Source organism: Gracilinanus agilis, chromosome 4, assembly GCF_016433145.1.
Source record: "Gracilinanus agilis isolate LMUSP501 chromosome 4, AgileGrace, whole genome shotgun sequence".
Taxonomy (NCBI): Eukaryota; Metazoa; Chordata; class Mammalia; order Didelphimorphia; family Didelphidae; genus Gracilinanus; species Gracilinanus agilis.
Window position 1 is genome coordinate 519,078,503 of NC_058133.1, and position 15,973 is coordinate 519,094,475.

Here is a 15,973-nt window from a genome sequence, read left to right on the forward strand (position 1 = left end):
TCACTAATTTGAATTTCAGTCTCTTAGGCTTTTTGTCCTCAGTGGTTTTTGCTGGTGACTTTTCTAGAAACTCTACCTCTGACCCTGAAGACATTTTGATCATTTTTGCATCTCACTGGGGCCAATTGAGTTGTCCATTGTTTTCTTTAAAATGCTTAGAATCATTTAGGTACTGAAAAATTTTTTTCATAAAATTGATGAAAAGTATCAGAAGAAAGTTACTTAAGATTGCTAAAAAGGGTTTGCATGTTTTTTTTATTTATCTTCTTTTTTATCCATGTTCTCTTTTTTTGACTTGAGAGGCAGTATGGTATGACAGATAGAGAACTGGCCTGGAAACCAGGAAGGACCCTGCTCCCTGAGTGCTCCTCAGTACTAAGGGCATCTCTTAAGACTGAAATTGCACAGAAAGCACAGACTTGCATTGGCTAGGAGCATGTCCTTAATCAAGAGTTTCTTAAACCAATGATATCACTGGTTGAATCTCTGATTCTATCTCATCCGTTTTGTTTTTTACATCAAAATTTTTTTATTGTTGTTTTATCCTTTTTCTATCTATTGAGCGATTTATTCTTTGTGATAAAGATAAAGAAGAAAAAAGTTGGGAACAGTTCAGTCAGACTGACATATTAACTGTATCTTGTAGTGTTCAGTTCCCATTGTTCCCACCTCTGCAGTGAAAGGAGTTAGGAGCATTTTACTCAACCTTTCTCTGGGGCCAAGCTTATTTACATAGTGTTCAGTTTCTCCTTCCTCCTTCCCTTCCCCCACCTTCCCTCCTTTCCTCTTACTATCTCTTTTATCCTTAGTTCTTTTAGTTTATAATGTAGTCATTGTTTATATTATTTTTCTGGTTCAGCTTACTTCAGTTTTCATCTGTTCATAGAAATCTTCCATATTTTGCACTCATGAATATGCCTCTGCCTCATTTTCTTCTGTCAAGCTGAATGCTAATCTAGTAGTGATGAGACTAATTGAAGTAATCAATAATCAATATATATACAATCCTTTTGCAGATAGATAAAGGAAAGACCTAAAGCTTTTGGGGATTCCACTTAAACCTCGTACTGGATCTGAACTGATGATATTTTCTGATGTGATGTTAATATTTGACCTTTTCTTTATGTTTTGAAGGTAATTAGAATGACTGGTTTCATGAAGGGGCTCTACTCAGATGCTGAGATGAAATCTGATAATGTTAAGGTACGTTTGAGAACATCTCCCTGCCTTGGCAGATGTTAGTAGTTTTTCTCCCTCTTCCACTAGCCTTTTTCTTAAGTATAACGCCATTCTCCAATCTTGTAGATAAAAAGGTTACTCTTTGACATAATAGTCTGGTGAAAAAAATTTAGTTCTTCCACTTTGGAGAGAAAAATGATAATTGAATGGCAAATTGAGTTGGCAAAAATGTCTCCTTATAGACCTCATTTTAGGGGGCAACTAGGTGGCTCTGTGGATTGAGAGCCAGGCCTAGAGACAGGTTTGCCTTTGGCTAAGATATTGTTAAGGTGACATTAGTGTTGAGAGCCGTTGGATGTAGAAAGCCATTGGAGAAATAGGATCAAATTTAGGGCCTGTTATCTGGATTCCCTACGTGACCAATCCAGGCTGAGGCAGTCTTTGTGTTTGGTTCTGGTCACCTGAGCCCCAAAAAGCTCTGGTACCAGCAGGTAGGTTAATCCAAAAACAACTTGATCCCTCTAAGAGGCTATTAGGAGTCATTTAGAGAAACAGAGTCTGTAACAGATATTTTATCTGGATCCCATTACAAAATCATCGGCAAGTAAAACTGTGTATGATTTTTCTGCACTGCATGTCAGGACGCAGACAGAATGGGCCATCTAAGATAAAAATCTGAGGCTCCTCTTTTGACTCAGTTTTAGGTCCCCACCTTTCTTAGAATTCTTATTGGAGAGTTTTGAAGTGGCAGACCAGCATCTACTGAGTTGATGATTCCTCTCCTTGATAATTGAGAAGCCTGAATCCTAACAAACATTACTTAGATAAGATTGCATACTTTGATTAGAATTGGCGTCTTTAGCAGGACTCCATTGGTGAGCATCTCCATGGGGTATTTCCACTCCCAGAGTTATCCCCTACTAAATTGGTGGTTGGAATTTGGCCATTTGTCTTTGCACCTTTACTCTTTAGACTTCAACGGGTTATGTGTGATTTGTTACCCCTTCACAGCTATGACTCTTTTTTCTGTTGTTTGAAATCAGTATATAATAAACTCCCAAGCCCACAGAATTCAGGACAGCATGGTTGTTCTCATTTTCTTTCTCCTGGCTTAAACATCCTATGCCACCAACGCCACTCAGGACCCAAAATCATATAGAGGCTGGCCCCCTATACATCAGCAAAAGGAGCAATTTATTTTACTTTTATTTTGGATGCAGGGACTCTCTGGAGCTATATAGTCTGTCTTGTCTTGGAAAGAATTTGGTATGCAGTACTTTCCCAGATACCTATTTTATATGTATCACGTCCCTCAGTTCTTTATTAGTAAGTCCTTTAATACAGATATTACTATAGTCTTATAGGGTTCATTGTATAAACAACGAAACAATGTTTCATAAAAATTGGGGAAATGTTTTTGTTCAGGCAAAGACAATTGGCAACACATCCTATTTCTAAATTATTTGGAACTCCATCCATATTTCATTTGCAATCTTGTTTATTGTAAGAGAATAGATTTCTGATTTTGTACCGTATATGATCATTTGAGAGGTAGCTTGACCTGGGAGACAGTTCTGTATGTGAAATCAAGACAACCTCTCTGTTCATAATCTACCTTTGGCCTGTACTAGCTGTGTGATTCTGGTCAAATCTCTCCCTCAGCTTCTCTGAGTCTCAAGCAACTCCCCAAATTGACTTACTAAGTCTTATCCTGGTTTTTAGTTTTCCCTCCCTGGCAGATCCCATGCTGATGAAATCATGTATTTGCAAATGGTCTTATAGTTCTGCTTTGTAATGAAATCAGCAAGGACTGGTTAGTTCACATATTATTCTGGTAGAAAAGTACTTTCTTTAGCTTTTATGAAATCCATATGCCTTCATATGTATTGTTGATTATTAAGGGAAAATGTAGACTTGGTAAGTCAGAATTCAGCTTTAAAGTCTCCTTCAGCTGGGCATCACTGGTGATGGCAGTCAGCCCACCTTCCTCCAATGCCAGCATATCATAGCAGGCAACTCATGATTGTCTTTGGTCACCAGGAGCTCTGATTTTGGGGGAAGATCTTGGAGTCCTGTGATTTGCCACTCAGTGGTAGCACCAGGAAGATTTTGGTTCTTGGGTTCACAAGGTAGGCTCTGGGGGCCAAGAGCAGTTTAAGACTGTCCCCAGGACTGAGCTCAGCTGGGTTTCATGCAGTGCTGGGCCTGGCTCTCAGGCTGGCTCTAGTATTTGTCCAAGGACTATATTCTGATAGATTAAGTAACTCTCGGTGACCTTGGTCTCCTGAGAAGAGAGCTCTGTTGACGTTCCCATAGGAATGAGACTGGAGTGGTAAAGCTTCATGTTAGGAGTTCAGCTCAGCCCTAGAATGGATGGAATGGAATGATTTTGATTTATTTACAGAGATCCAGCATTTGTAAAGATGAAGTGATTTTCTTCTTAGCTATGTTTATTAGTCATGAGAACTTTATCAGTGAGAAGCTGACATAAATGATGTATATAAATATTGTATTTTAAATTTCAATTTTTCAGGATAAAGATGCAAAAATTAGCTTCCTTCAGAAAACCATAGATGTTGTCATAATGGTTTCAGGAGAACCATTATCTGTGAAACCAGCACGGATTGTGGCAGGACACGAACCAGAAAGAACGAATGAGCTCCTCCAGGCAATTGGAAAATGCTGTCTCAATAAGGTAATACTTCAGAAGGCAGTTACAAGCAGCAAGAATATGAGTGCAAGAAAGAAGAATTTTGTGGCATTCCCTGTTTGCCCTTTTCACTTCTCAGTTCTGACTCCCAAGTTGTTCTCCATGGAATCCTTCTGTTTCTGCTGCATTGTTTCCAAAGTTGAGGTGGTGGGTAGGTGAAGGCCCTGATTCTCTCGTAGATGAGGTAAGGGCAAAGCAGCAGCCTAGAAGCTCAGGCAGATTGCCTGCCTAAAAACCAGCCTTCCTGAAAATTCCATTAGTTAGAAAGTCTATTATTACTCCTATTTTAAAATGCCTGACTAAGTCTCCTATCTCAGTGTGGGATACTTTTTTATTCTTAATTGATATTGGATTGACATATTTTTTAGTTATCCTCTTCATTGTTGAATATATCCTGCCATTCCTCACTAATGGTTAAATACCTTGAGGCTCCACTTTCTAAGGCCAGTAGAGGCTGCCTCACTTTCCCCTAGGGCCAAGTTTGGCCATTGTAATTGGTGTTAGTTACTGTAATCAGATAGTCTGACAGTAACACTGAAAATCAGAGTTTTCTGCCACTAACAATTAAAAGTCAAGAGTCATTGATGGTGAACCTTTTAGAGATGGGGTGCCAGACTCCCATCCCCCAGACTCAGTGCCGTGCCTGCCTTTCCCTCTCAGAGACTGAGTGCCTTGCTCCCCCCTTACTCCACACGGGAGGGAGAAAGCTCTCCCATTGGGCTGCTGGGCAGAGGGACAGGCGAAGTGTAGAGAGGAGGAGGGGAGTGGCCTGAGCACTCTGCTCCCCTCTAGCTCTGCTGCTTGTGAGCCACCCCCTTTGCCTTTCGTACTCCCATTAGGCTGCTGGGCAGAGGGACCGGTGATGTGAAAAAAATGTTATCAGGCAGCCCCCCTCCTTTCCGTCCCCCCCAGGTCCTTTGCCTTTCTAGTAACAAACTTGTGGGAGAGGAGGGTGGCCAAGTGCCCACAGAGAGCTCTCTGCATGCCATCTTTGGCATCCGTGCCATAGGTTCGCCATCACTGGTCTAGGCAGACTCTGGGGCAGGGAGGGGTGGCCTTTGGACAATCAGGAGGAAGGTAAGGGAGGAGAAATGGTGTCTGAGGGTAAACAGCACAGAGGGTTCAACTTTCCAGTTTTACCCGAGGCTCTGCTGGCCTCAGGGCTCCTGAAGACTTTGAAGGTTCTGCCTGTGCCTTTTACTGTATCAGAAGACCTGGAGAGAAGGTTAACCTCCTCCTCCCCTCTGAGCCAGGCCTCCCTCATCTTCACTAGTGCAGGCTAAGCAGGCATAACCTATATAAGTTTCACTGTTGATCTGTCAGGAGGAAGGGAGGAAGAGGGAACCTGGAAAGGGAACAAAGATTGGATGATGATGAGGAGAAACTGAATGCATCGCTCCCCTTCTCTACCTCTGTTACCTAGTCAACATTCCTAGGATTTTCTCTTTTCAAAGGGAGGAAGGAAACAAGCATTTATTAAGATTTATTTTATGAATATTAGCTTATTTGATCCTTACAGTGACCCTGGGAGATAGGTATTATTATTATCCCCATTTTACTTTGAGGAAACTGAGGTAAACAGAGGTGAAGTGACTTGCTCAGGTTACACAGATAGTAATAGTCTGAGGTCAGAGTTGAGTTTGGGTCTTCTCAACTCAAGGCTGAGTGTTGTATCAAGGCTCTGAAGTCTTAGAATACAGCCTAGATGTCATTACCTAGCCCCTGCTGAAACTCCTTGCAAAACCCCTGCACTGGATTGGGCCATTCTTCTCTTTCCTGAATGGCTTCAGGATCTTTTTTTCTAGAGGCAGCAGAATCCTGATGTGATGGACCATTGTGATTAGGAAGCTTTGGAAGTATGTGCTCAGATGCTGATTTCTCTAGCCTTTCTCCCACCTTTGATCCCATTTCAATTCTGGGGCTGAGGCTGAACTGAGTCAGAGGGGAGCCCAGACTGCTTAAGTTGTGCAGAGTGGAGTCCCTACACCTCTTAAATACCCAACCAAGGACACTTGGGTGTCCTCTCTGGCTCTGGGGAGTGAAGCCTGGAGAACTTTTTGCTTTAGTCTGTTTTTCTCTCCTCTTACCCCACACTTGTTTCTGAGTTGCCTGCCTTGGTGTGTGTGGGCATGTTGTCCTTGATCAGAGGCCAAGGAGAGAGGGAGGCTCAGAGCCCCTAGAAGAGCGGTGCCTCTGATTGCCCTCGGAATCGCAGGTTCTTGGGGTCAGGGGCTATTTCATTGTCTCCTCAGTGCCAAGCACAGAAGCAGACACAAAGCAGGGACTGAATCAGTTCACTGCTTGTTGCCTGAGAGATTGAGCAGTGTTTCCTGGGTATGTGCCCTAGGCCTCCTGGAGCTCCTTCCAGCTTTAGGGAGGGCCTCTGAGCCATCCCCATAGCCTTGCCCATTTATGTTGGCCTTCTCACCTCCCCAGCTATGACCCTCTTAGGCAGCCCTGGAGGGGATCCTCTGTCAGGGATGAATGGTAGTCTGGGGAAAAGAGGCCTGGCCGGTTCCTCTCTGTGAGGTAAGTAGGATTTGTGTAGCTCTAGTACCTGTTTGAGAAGCAGCACCCTGTCAACAAGGATTCAGTTCCTTACATGACACAGTGGCTGTTGTGATGAGGACCCAATTCAGAAAGTATCAGGATGCTGGGTACACAGAGAGAAAACCACAGGAGAAAATCCAGAGCAAGGAAGTGAGTCAGGCTCTACTCACTCCTGTTCTTGTGATCTTGGGCCTCAGTTTCCTTACCAGAAAAATGAAAAAGGTTATGGGATAATCTCTGGCCCTGCCCTCTGTGATTCACATTAAAGTACAAATTTAGAGAAGTCAGTCACCAGTACCCAGCAAAGGGGCCAGACTGTAAATGCTATGGGAGAATTTCAGAGGAAGGAAAAATTTCCTGGAAGGGCCAGAGAAGCTCGCCCAGAGGAAGAACCCTTGGGTGTTTGTCTCCTGCTGCTTCCATGGAGCTTCCCCAGGGGCTGCAGCCTTCTGATTGCTCTCCCTGTGGTCATTCTCTTCCTTTTCCAATTTCTCCCCAACAGCTTGCCATAAGTGTCTTCCTAAAGCTCAAATGGACTCTGCCACACATCAAACCCTAATTGTCCTTGGCCTCTCCTAGACACTAGTCTGAACCACGATCTCCCCTTCCAGGCTAGGGATGGTGAACCTATGGCACGAGTGCCAAAGATGGCACTCAGAGCGCTCTCTGTGGGCTCACAGCTACCCTCCCCCCAAGAGTTCATTACTAGAAAGGTAGAGGGCCTGGGGTGTAGCTGCTCCCCTCCCCCCCTCCACTGCCCCTCCCCGCCCCTCTGCCCAGTGGCCCAATGGAGTGCACAGGGGTAAGGGGGGGTGGCTCCCAGGCGGCAGAGCTGGAGGAGAGGGAAGAGCCTGGGCCACTCCCCTTCCTCTGTCTACATTCCTCACTTCACTCACCCAGCAGTCCAGTAGGAGAGCTTTCTCCCTCTCTTATGTAGGGTAAAGGGGGAGGGGGGATGGCACTTGGTCTCTGTTGGGGGCAGGTATGGTACTCCATGGTGGGGGCATGGCACTCGGTCTCTAAAAGGTTTGCCGTCACTGTTCTCAGCCATTTGATGATAACTCCCCTGAGGTACTCTGCTCTAGTCTGCTGCCTCTACCTAGAACCTTTAATTTCTTTCAAGGCTCAGATCATGTGACACTTCCTTCAGGAAGCCTTCCTTTCTTTCTCTCTTCTTAAATGACTTAGTTGGGGTGTGTGTTTTATTGCTGTAATAGACGATAGCTATCTGGAAGGCAGAGATAGTTTTTTTTGGCTTGTCTCTGTATTCTTAGGGCCTGGCATAGCACCTGGTTCATGACAAGGACTTCCTTAGGGCTGGTTGAGCTGTGCTTTGCTGGCTGGGCCCAGTTGATGCCAAGGTGGTTGTGGTGAGAGGGTCTGAGGGTTGGGAGCCTGAGCCACTCTGGCTGTTTCATGTAGGTACAGAGCAAGGCCAGCCATCTTTTTCTTTTAAATTTACCTCAATGTCTAGATGAGTGGGAGATACATAATAGATGCCCTGAAAATATCTATTTCCTGGAGAGCTGCCTACCCCTCTTGCCTCGGATAGGAGGCGACTTTCTGTTTTTCTTTAGGGATTCCTTTCTTCCTTAGAGAAGGAGATTTCCAGGCTCTTGGCTGACAGGCCCAAATGCTTAATGCACTGAGTGGGACCACTCGAGGATTCACAGAGTCTGATAGGCTTGGGAGGGAGGTGGCATAAAGATCACCATCCCCATTTTATAGACAAGGAAACTGAGACTCGGGCACATGAAGAAGCTTGTCCTCTATGATCACACAGTTAAGTAGGGTATGACAGGGCTGGAGGTTGAACCCAGGTTCCTGACACCAAGGCAGCACTACTCTGCTGTTCCGTGCTTATAAGCTTTATCAGTTTGGGCATATATAGCTTGAATTTAGGATACAGTGTGAGCCTTCAGCTTCCACAGTTTGTGAAGCCTGGAATTAAGGTCTCTTTTGTTAGAGCTTTAAGATTCAGAGATAGCATTTGTCTCTTAGAGCTGCAGAGAGAGAAATAGTGGCCTTGGTTTGAAAGACCATCTTGTGAAGGCATTCCAGTTGTAGTTACATCAGTCCTCTTTAGCTGAATTTATTTCTGTTTTCCAACCCTGTAATCTCCAGGTCCTATCAGTTGATGGAAGGTGTGCTTTCTTTTCATGGAAACACAGTAGAGACCTTGGGGTCCTGAGGAGTTCCCCACCGATCTCACTGGTCCTGTCAATGATCCAGACCCATGACCTTTCTAAGGAAGATGAGCAGGGGCCAGGCCACTAATTGCAGGTACTTGCTTGAATACCTGTTGGATTTGCTAACTCTCTTATTTTAACTTTTCCTTTGTCTTCCTCATACCCTTTTGGACCCAAAGCTCTCAAGTGATGATGCTGTGAAAAGAGTTCTTGCTGGAGAGAAGGGAGACACGAAGGGAAAATCTCCGCTAACTTCAAAGTCCCAAGAACTGGATAATAAGGAATTTAAGGAAGAAGATCCCAGGACTCATAAAGAGAAAGAAGTAAGCTGGAAGCCCCTATTCCCTCCTGAGAGCCTGCTGGGCTGTGGGGGAGGCTGTGATAGACTCAGACGTAGACTTGAATAACCTCTCCTCATTTCTTCGTTTTTTAGGATAGAAGGAACTCTGAAATCAAAGACAGAAGCACAAGCCGAGAACGCAAAGTGAAAGAAGAATCCAAAGATGAAGAAAGCAAAGCAAGAGATAAGGACAGAGAGCGAGAGAAGAGCAAGGATGGTGACCGGGAGAGGCACAAAGATCTTGAGCGGGACAAAGGCAAAGACTTGGAGAGAGACAGAAATAAGAACAGAGTCAAGCAGGAGCGAGAGAGAGAGAAGAGCAGAGACAAAGACAGAGGCAACAAGGACCGAGAGTTAGAGCGGGACAAGGAGAGGAAGAGTGAAGGAGGGAAGGAAAAGGAACGCTTGAAAGAGAGGGACCGAGAGAGAGAAAGAGAGAAGGAGCGAGAGAGAGCAAAGGACAAGGATCGGGAGAAACGCAAAGACAGGACGAAAGACGGGGAGCACTCAAGGGAACATGAGAAGGACAAGATCAAGGAGCAGGAGAGACTAGAAAAAAAGGTAAGAGTCCAGCTTGGGAGGGTGGTCAGGGTCAGCTTCCCTGCCTCTGCTGTGGGCCAGGGCACAGTGCTGTAGTCCAAGTGAACTCTTTTACTTTTTTCAATTGAATTTTCCATGTAGAAACAACTTTTGACATTTTACAATTCAGAATCTCTCCCTCCCTTCTCCACTTCCCTGAGGTGGTAAATAATAAATAGTCTGATAAGAGGTTATATCAGTGCTTCCCATGTACTCTTCAAGGCCTGGTTCCACACACTTTGAATGGTGGAATTCTTAGGCTCCTTGAGGCTAGAGGCTAAGCCAGTTTGATCCGATGGGCTTCAGGGCCCATGCCGTTGTCACCACGGTAAGTCCATAGACATTCATCTCTGTCTCATCTCTGACCTGAGTTAGAAGATCCCAGGGCTGCTGACCTGAGTTTCAGGAAGGTCTTGGACCAGATGATCTTTAAAGGGCCTTCTACCTCGAATGGAGAATTCAGGTTCCAGTGATATACTTTATCTTGTGTGTCTACGCTAGTAAGGCATTAAGATGTCCGTAAGACAATTACTTGCCGCTATGCTTTAAGAAGGCTTTTCTTAAGGTAGCAGATAAAGAAGGGCAGAGATCATTTACCTGGAGGTGTGGGGAGCGGAAGTTGTTTGGAATCGTCAGTGGAGGTTCTGGGTTAAGATGGCGGCAGAGTAAAAAGCAGCTGCTTGACCTCTCCTAACCCACGCATATAGGACTCCTCAGGAGGACATGAAATCATCAATGGAGCTCCAATTGGTTAAACGAAGCAGAAGAGATTAAAAAAGAGTTTTTCAACATCTGTTGCCTTTGATACTTTGGTAGGTCCGATGAAAAGCACCCGATAGATTTTCATGTTTCATAGCTTGTCTCGGGATCATCTTTCTGAATATCAGTTCCTGCTTTTGGCATGTGATTTAATTATTGAGATCGAGCTGGAGGTCACCTTAATCAGTCGTTTCATTTCATAGATGGAGAAGCTGCTCGGGCTCACACAGGAAGTTGGACCAGGACCACCGTGGAACCTTAAATGTCTGGTTCCCTGGCCCTGTGTTGCTTACACTGTTCTGTACTGGGTCATCTCCTGTATAGATATGAAAGGCAAAAGAGGTTAGCTGAGTCTGTGCTAACTCTGAGACATCACCTGGGCGGATAGATCTCTTTATTAGTCCTCAGTAATGCTTTTATCACTTTTTTCCCTCTGGGTGGGTTTTCCTTTTTCCTCCTAAAATTGGAGGTGGTTGTTTTTTTTTTTTCTTTTCAGGGTAATTATGAGGTTGTTGGTTATTAAGGTTTTACTGTTGCTCCAAGAGAGCAGGAATTTTACTTTTAAGTATTTCCTTTCAGAGACTACTAGAAAAGCAGTTTTAGTGTTACGTTCCATAACAGCCTGAGGTCCATTAGGACTTTTTTGAATTTGTAATTGCTTTCACATGCTCTTTATCCTTTAGCCTCTCCTTCAGAGACTGACTCACATGAGGCTAGAAAGTCCTTGCACTGTGATGGATGGCATTTCTCATGATGTGGTCAGCGAAAAGACACATTTTTCTGAGAGTCTTGGAAGGAACAACTCGGGGGCCATTGCACCCACGTGAAAGCCTTCCGGAGCTCCTTAAAAGCTTGACTCCCACATGGCTAAAAGGTTGCCTGTATTTCTTTCTGGGAACTAAACTTGGGCCAGTTAGAACTCTAGCATGCTGCCTGCATTAGCTGTTTCGCTTTTGAATGGTTGTTTTAGAAGCAAAGTTGAATTCTCATCCACTAGTTGATTGGGTTTTTTTTTTTTTGTTTTTGTTTTTAGCCCTTCTTTCTTAAAATCAATACTGTGTTTTGTCTAAGGCAGAAGAACAGTTAGAACCAGGCAGTGGGGGTCAAGGGACTTGCCCAGGGTCACACAGTCAGGAAGTGTCCCAGGCCAGATTTGAACCCAGGACCTCCCATCTCTAGACCTGGCACCCTATACACTGAACCATTTAAGTTGCCCCTCAGCTTACTAATCACTTGGTGAATTGGACTGAGTCGTGTAATGTGTGAAACACATTATGTGACATTTTTAAAAAGTAGTTTAATGAGGGCTCAGTTTTATATTGTGTGCCTTGGCATTCATGGGAGTTTACCCATTACTGCTGTGGACACTCAGATCTCCAAGGGAGGACATTTTCCTGATGGGGATGAGGAGCTTAGGACTCTTGGGTTCACAAGAACTCTTTGCGGTTGATCGTGCTGCCATCTCAGGGTCATAGACAGGTGAAGTGACTTTCTCTGGGTCATACTGAAGGGAGATTTGGAGCCTCAGCCTCTTGGTTCAGGTTTTGCTGCTTTTGACAGCACCTCCTGTGTCCACAAAACTGGACTGTTCCAAATTCAGAATTTAAAAACGATCTCATTGCAGATCATTGCCAACAGCACATGGGGTTATTCATTTACATTTCCTATCTTAGTCTCATTAAATGTCTTTAATCCATAGAGGGTCTTAAAAATGAAGTGTCGGGGGCAGCTGGGTGGCTCAGTGGATTGAGAGCCAGCCCTAGAGATGGGGAGTCCTAGGTTCATATCTGGCCTCAGACACTTCCTAGCTGTGTGACCTTGGGCAAGTCACTTGACCCCCTTTACCTACCCTTACTACTCTTCTGCCTTGGAGCCAATATACAGTATTGACTCCAAGATGGAAGGTAAAGGGTTTAAAACAAATAAAAATGAAGTGTCTGCAGATGTGGTAGGTGTGTGAATGCTACCTTGGTTTGGAAATCTTTGAATCCATTAAGAAATGTTTGGGTCTAATTAAACTGAGTAAATCAACATGTTTAATTAAATATGATAGAATAAATTTTTATTGATATCTTTTATGTTTATATCACCTGTTTCCCTCCTTGAGATCTATCTACCCCTTGTAAAAAAGAATGAAAGAAAGGGAGGGAAAGCAGTTCAGCCAAACTAAGAATGTATCCACAAAATCTGACATTTATTGAGTTCAGTATTCCACAGCCATAGAGCCCCACACTTGTAGAGACAAGAGAGATGCTTGCTTCTCTCTGTCTTGGGCATGCAGGGACCCCAACTTTGGTCATGATGGTTTAAAATTTCACAGCATTCTGTTTCCCATTGTTTCATTGTTCTGCCTTAGATAGCATCATAGTCATGGTATATACTGTTTATTTCACTTTGCATCAATTCATCTATCTCTTCTCACACTTCTTTGTATTCATCATATTTGTCATTTCTCATAGCAGAGAAATAATCTGTTACACTCATGTGCCACAATTGATCTAGCCATTCCCCAGTTAATGGTCATCTACTTTGTGTCCAGTTCTCTGTGATCTCTCAAATGTTGGAAGCCAAGAGAGAAACAGGGTCTCTAATAGATATTTTTATCTAGGCCCCATCAAAAGATCAAGGCATACAGGCAAGGCCATGCCTTTTGACCTTTCTGCCTTGCAAGTCAGAATGCAGACAGGATTTTATCTAAGATAAAAAGCCGCACCCCTCCGGGAGGCTCCTTTTTATGATCCACACCTTTTCTCATTGGAAAGCATTATAATCTGATTTTCTAGGATAGCTTTGAGTTTTTAGTAAACCAGCACTTAATGAGTTAACAGCCTTTTTTTTCCGTTCAGCAGAGGACAGCTGCAGCTGTGGGTGTATCTCTCTTACTGCTCCAGACCTCCCAAGGTCACGGAGTGGCAGGCTCAGGCAAAATTCCACTTTAGATAAAGTGAGGCTCATTTTTAACCTTGGGACTTTTTCTCATCCAAGCATGATCTCCACGGGAGAAAACTTTGTAAAATCATATACCAATCATGACGTAATTCTGTAACTTTGGCATGTCTGCGCAGCTGAAAAACCCCATTATGCTTTGTGAGAAATGATTCTTTTGAAAATGAGGTAAAGAAAGAAAGCTCGGAGGCTTTTTGAGGCAGCCATGAGCAAACGGTCAGCCTCCAGTATCTGCTTCATTCTTTCTTACCTAAACCGTGCGCCTCTCAGACCTAAGAAGCTGTTGGATAGATTCTAACACTCAAAGTGCTGATATGAATATTGGATGTATGCTTTTGATTTTTTTTAATCCTAATCTTCTATCTTAGAATCAATACTCAGTATTGATTCCAAGGCAGACGAGAGGTAAAAATTAGGCAATCAGGATTAAATTGGGGTTACTTGCCCAGAGTCACAGAACTAAAAAGTGTCTGGGGCTAGATTTGAATTCAAGACCTCTTGTCTCCAGCTTGGCTCTCAATCCACTGAGCCACCCAGCTGCCCCTGGGTATATACTTTTTGTCAGTGACTTTCTTGGTGTACATACTTAGCAGTGGGATCTCTTTGAGTCAACGGCTGCAGGCTTTTTCGTCACTCTCTTTGCCCAATTACAATTGCTTTCCAGAATGATTGAACTGAAGAAACATTTCATTATAACTACAGATAAAAGACTTCTGTTCACCTGGGAGAAGTTCCAGGCAGGAAAGAGTTGGGATTTTTAAGCCATCTCTGTAACTACTTTCTGCTGTCAAACAGATCCTTACACTCCTTGGCCAGCCTTGATGGTGAAAGGGTATTTGGCGGCCTCCAGTGGAAAAAGCAGGAGACTAGAGTTTCTAACCCACTTCAGCTTGCATTCTCTCAAGACAAGGGCTGTAGGCGAAGCCACTTGAACCTGTAGCCTAACTTCCTCATAAGCAAAATAGTTCACCTATCCTGGATTTGGGGGGAAAATTAAATGAAATATCTTTGATCTTCCAAGTTATGAGAAATTCCTTCATTCATATTTCAGAAAACAGAACTTTACCAGATTGGCCTTATTTGGTCAGGATGTTGCTTAATACATTAAACGGCTTAAAGTGTAAAGGTGCGAGAAGGTGTTATTAACACCATTATTGAGCTCTGTGATAAAGTAGTGCCTGAAGGCATTGCCACAGTTCATTGTTAGAAATATTTTAAAGGAAGCATCCAGCTCTTATCTCCATTGCATCCTATTTATGAGGGAAACTGACAGCCTCATTGGGTCTTTGCTGTTAGCGTCTAAAATAACAACTAATCCGGACCTCAACATCATGTGATCCAACTCACTGGGGTAATACTTCTCTTTCTCTGCACGGAAGTTATGTCTGATATTTTGATGCCTTCTTATAGATGTTATGTGACTTAAGTATTTTAAAGGAGAGGAAAAAAGTGTTTTAATCATTTTTATAGTCCACAGGCACAGTGGAGAACTTATCCAAAAAATTCTCAGAGTCACCTGTGAAAGACACCAAACTTGAGATGGACAAAGAGGTAAGTGTGGCCAAGAGGAATTTTAAGCACTTGAATGGAACTTGGACTAGCTAAAATGTTGTGGGACCCTTTACTGGAGGCCTGCCTCTGTGAACATAGAGGGAGATGGTCTGTGTGTGTGTGTGCGTGCATGTGTGTGTGTATGTGTGTGTGTGTGTGTGTGAGAGAGAGAGAGAGAGAGAGAGAGAGAGAGAGAGAGAGAGAGAGAGCGCACATATGTGTCAACTCCCCAAATCATGTGGATTTTACCAGCTCATTTCACTCACTTCTTTAGCAGATCTTGAAGCAAAGAAGAAATCAAAGATTTTTTTAAAAAACCTTTACGTTGGGGACCCCTCTGTGGCTCAGGGGATTGAGAGCCATGCAGAGATAAGAAGTCCTAGATTTCAAATCTGGTCTCAGACACTTTCTAGCTGTGTGAAAAGTCTGGAAAAAGTCACTTCACTCCCATTGCCTAGCCCTTACTGCTCTTCTGGTATGGAACCAATACAAAGTATTGATTTTTAGATGGAAGGTATAAGTTTAAATAAAACAGACCCTTAACTGTCTGCCTGAGAATCAATCAATTCTAAGGGAGAAGAGTAGTAAGGGCTAGGCAATTGGGAGAAATAACTTGTCCAGGGTTACACAGCCAGGAAATGTAGGAAGCCAGATTTGAACCCAAGACCTCACATCTCCAGGCCTGGTGCTCTCTATACTAGGCTAGCTAGCTGTTCCTAAAATGAGAGATTTTTTTCTTAAATATTTTTTTTCCTTAAACCCTTAACTTCTGTGTATTGGCTCCTAGGTGGAAGAGTGGTCAGGGTGGGCAAAGGGGGTCAAGTGACTTGCCCAGGGTCACACGGCTGGGAAGTGTCCGAGGCTGGATTTGAACCTAGGACCTCCCGTTTCTAGGCCTGACTCTCAATCCACTGAGCTACCCAGCTGCCCCAAAATCAGAGATTTTTAAAGGAAACTTTAACCAATTAGAAGCTTTACCTCTGAATTCTTTGCCAAGTTTCATTATTTTTATTAAATACTTGGGATTACAAGTAAGAAGAGATTTTCTTCCACTGCACAGCTTGAATTTGCCATCATTCATACCTGAACCTCAAGTTGCAGAGGTGCTATTCTGTCCTGGGACTGTGCTTTTTGGTGTTTCAGTTGGAGCTACGTTAATGCTTTGACTCT

At 43.6% G+C, this 15,973-nt stretch overlaps 1 protein-coding gene across 4 annotated transcripts in view; it reads left to right on the forward strand.

Annotated features, from left to right (window-relative positions):
• Positions 1-1,138: 1,138 nt before the first annotated feature.
• Positions 1,139-15,973, forward strand: part of TRAF3IP1 (TRAF3 interacting protein 1) — an 81,105-nt gene continuing 66,270 nt past the window's right edge. For all 4 annotated transcript variants that reach the window (XM_044673374.1, XM_044673373.1, XM_044673375.1 and 1 more), the window contains exons 1-5: positions 1,139-1,203; positions 3,713-3,874; positions 8,808-8,951; positions 9,062-9,529; positions 14,723-14,803. In XM_044673374.1, coding sequence (XP_044529309.1) covers positions 1,144-1,203; positions 3,713-3,874; positions 8,808-8,951; positions 9,062-9,529; positions 14,723-14,803 — 915 coding nt within the window. In that variant the 5' untranslated portion in view covers positions 1,139-1,143. The remainder of the gene's footprint in view (positions 1,204-3,712; positions 3,875-8,807; positions 8,952-9,061; positions 9,530-14,722; positions 14,804-15,973) is intronic.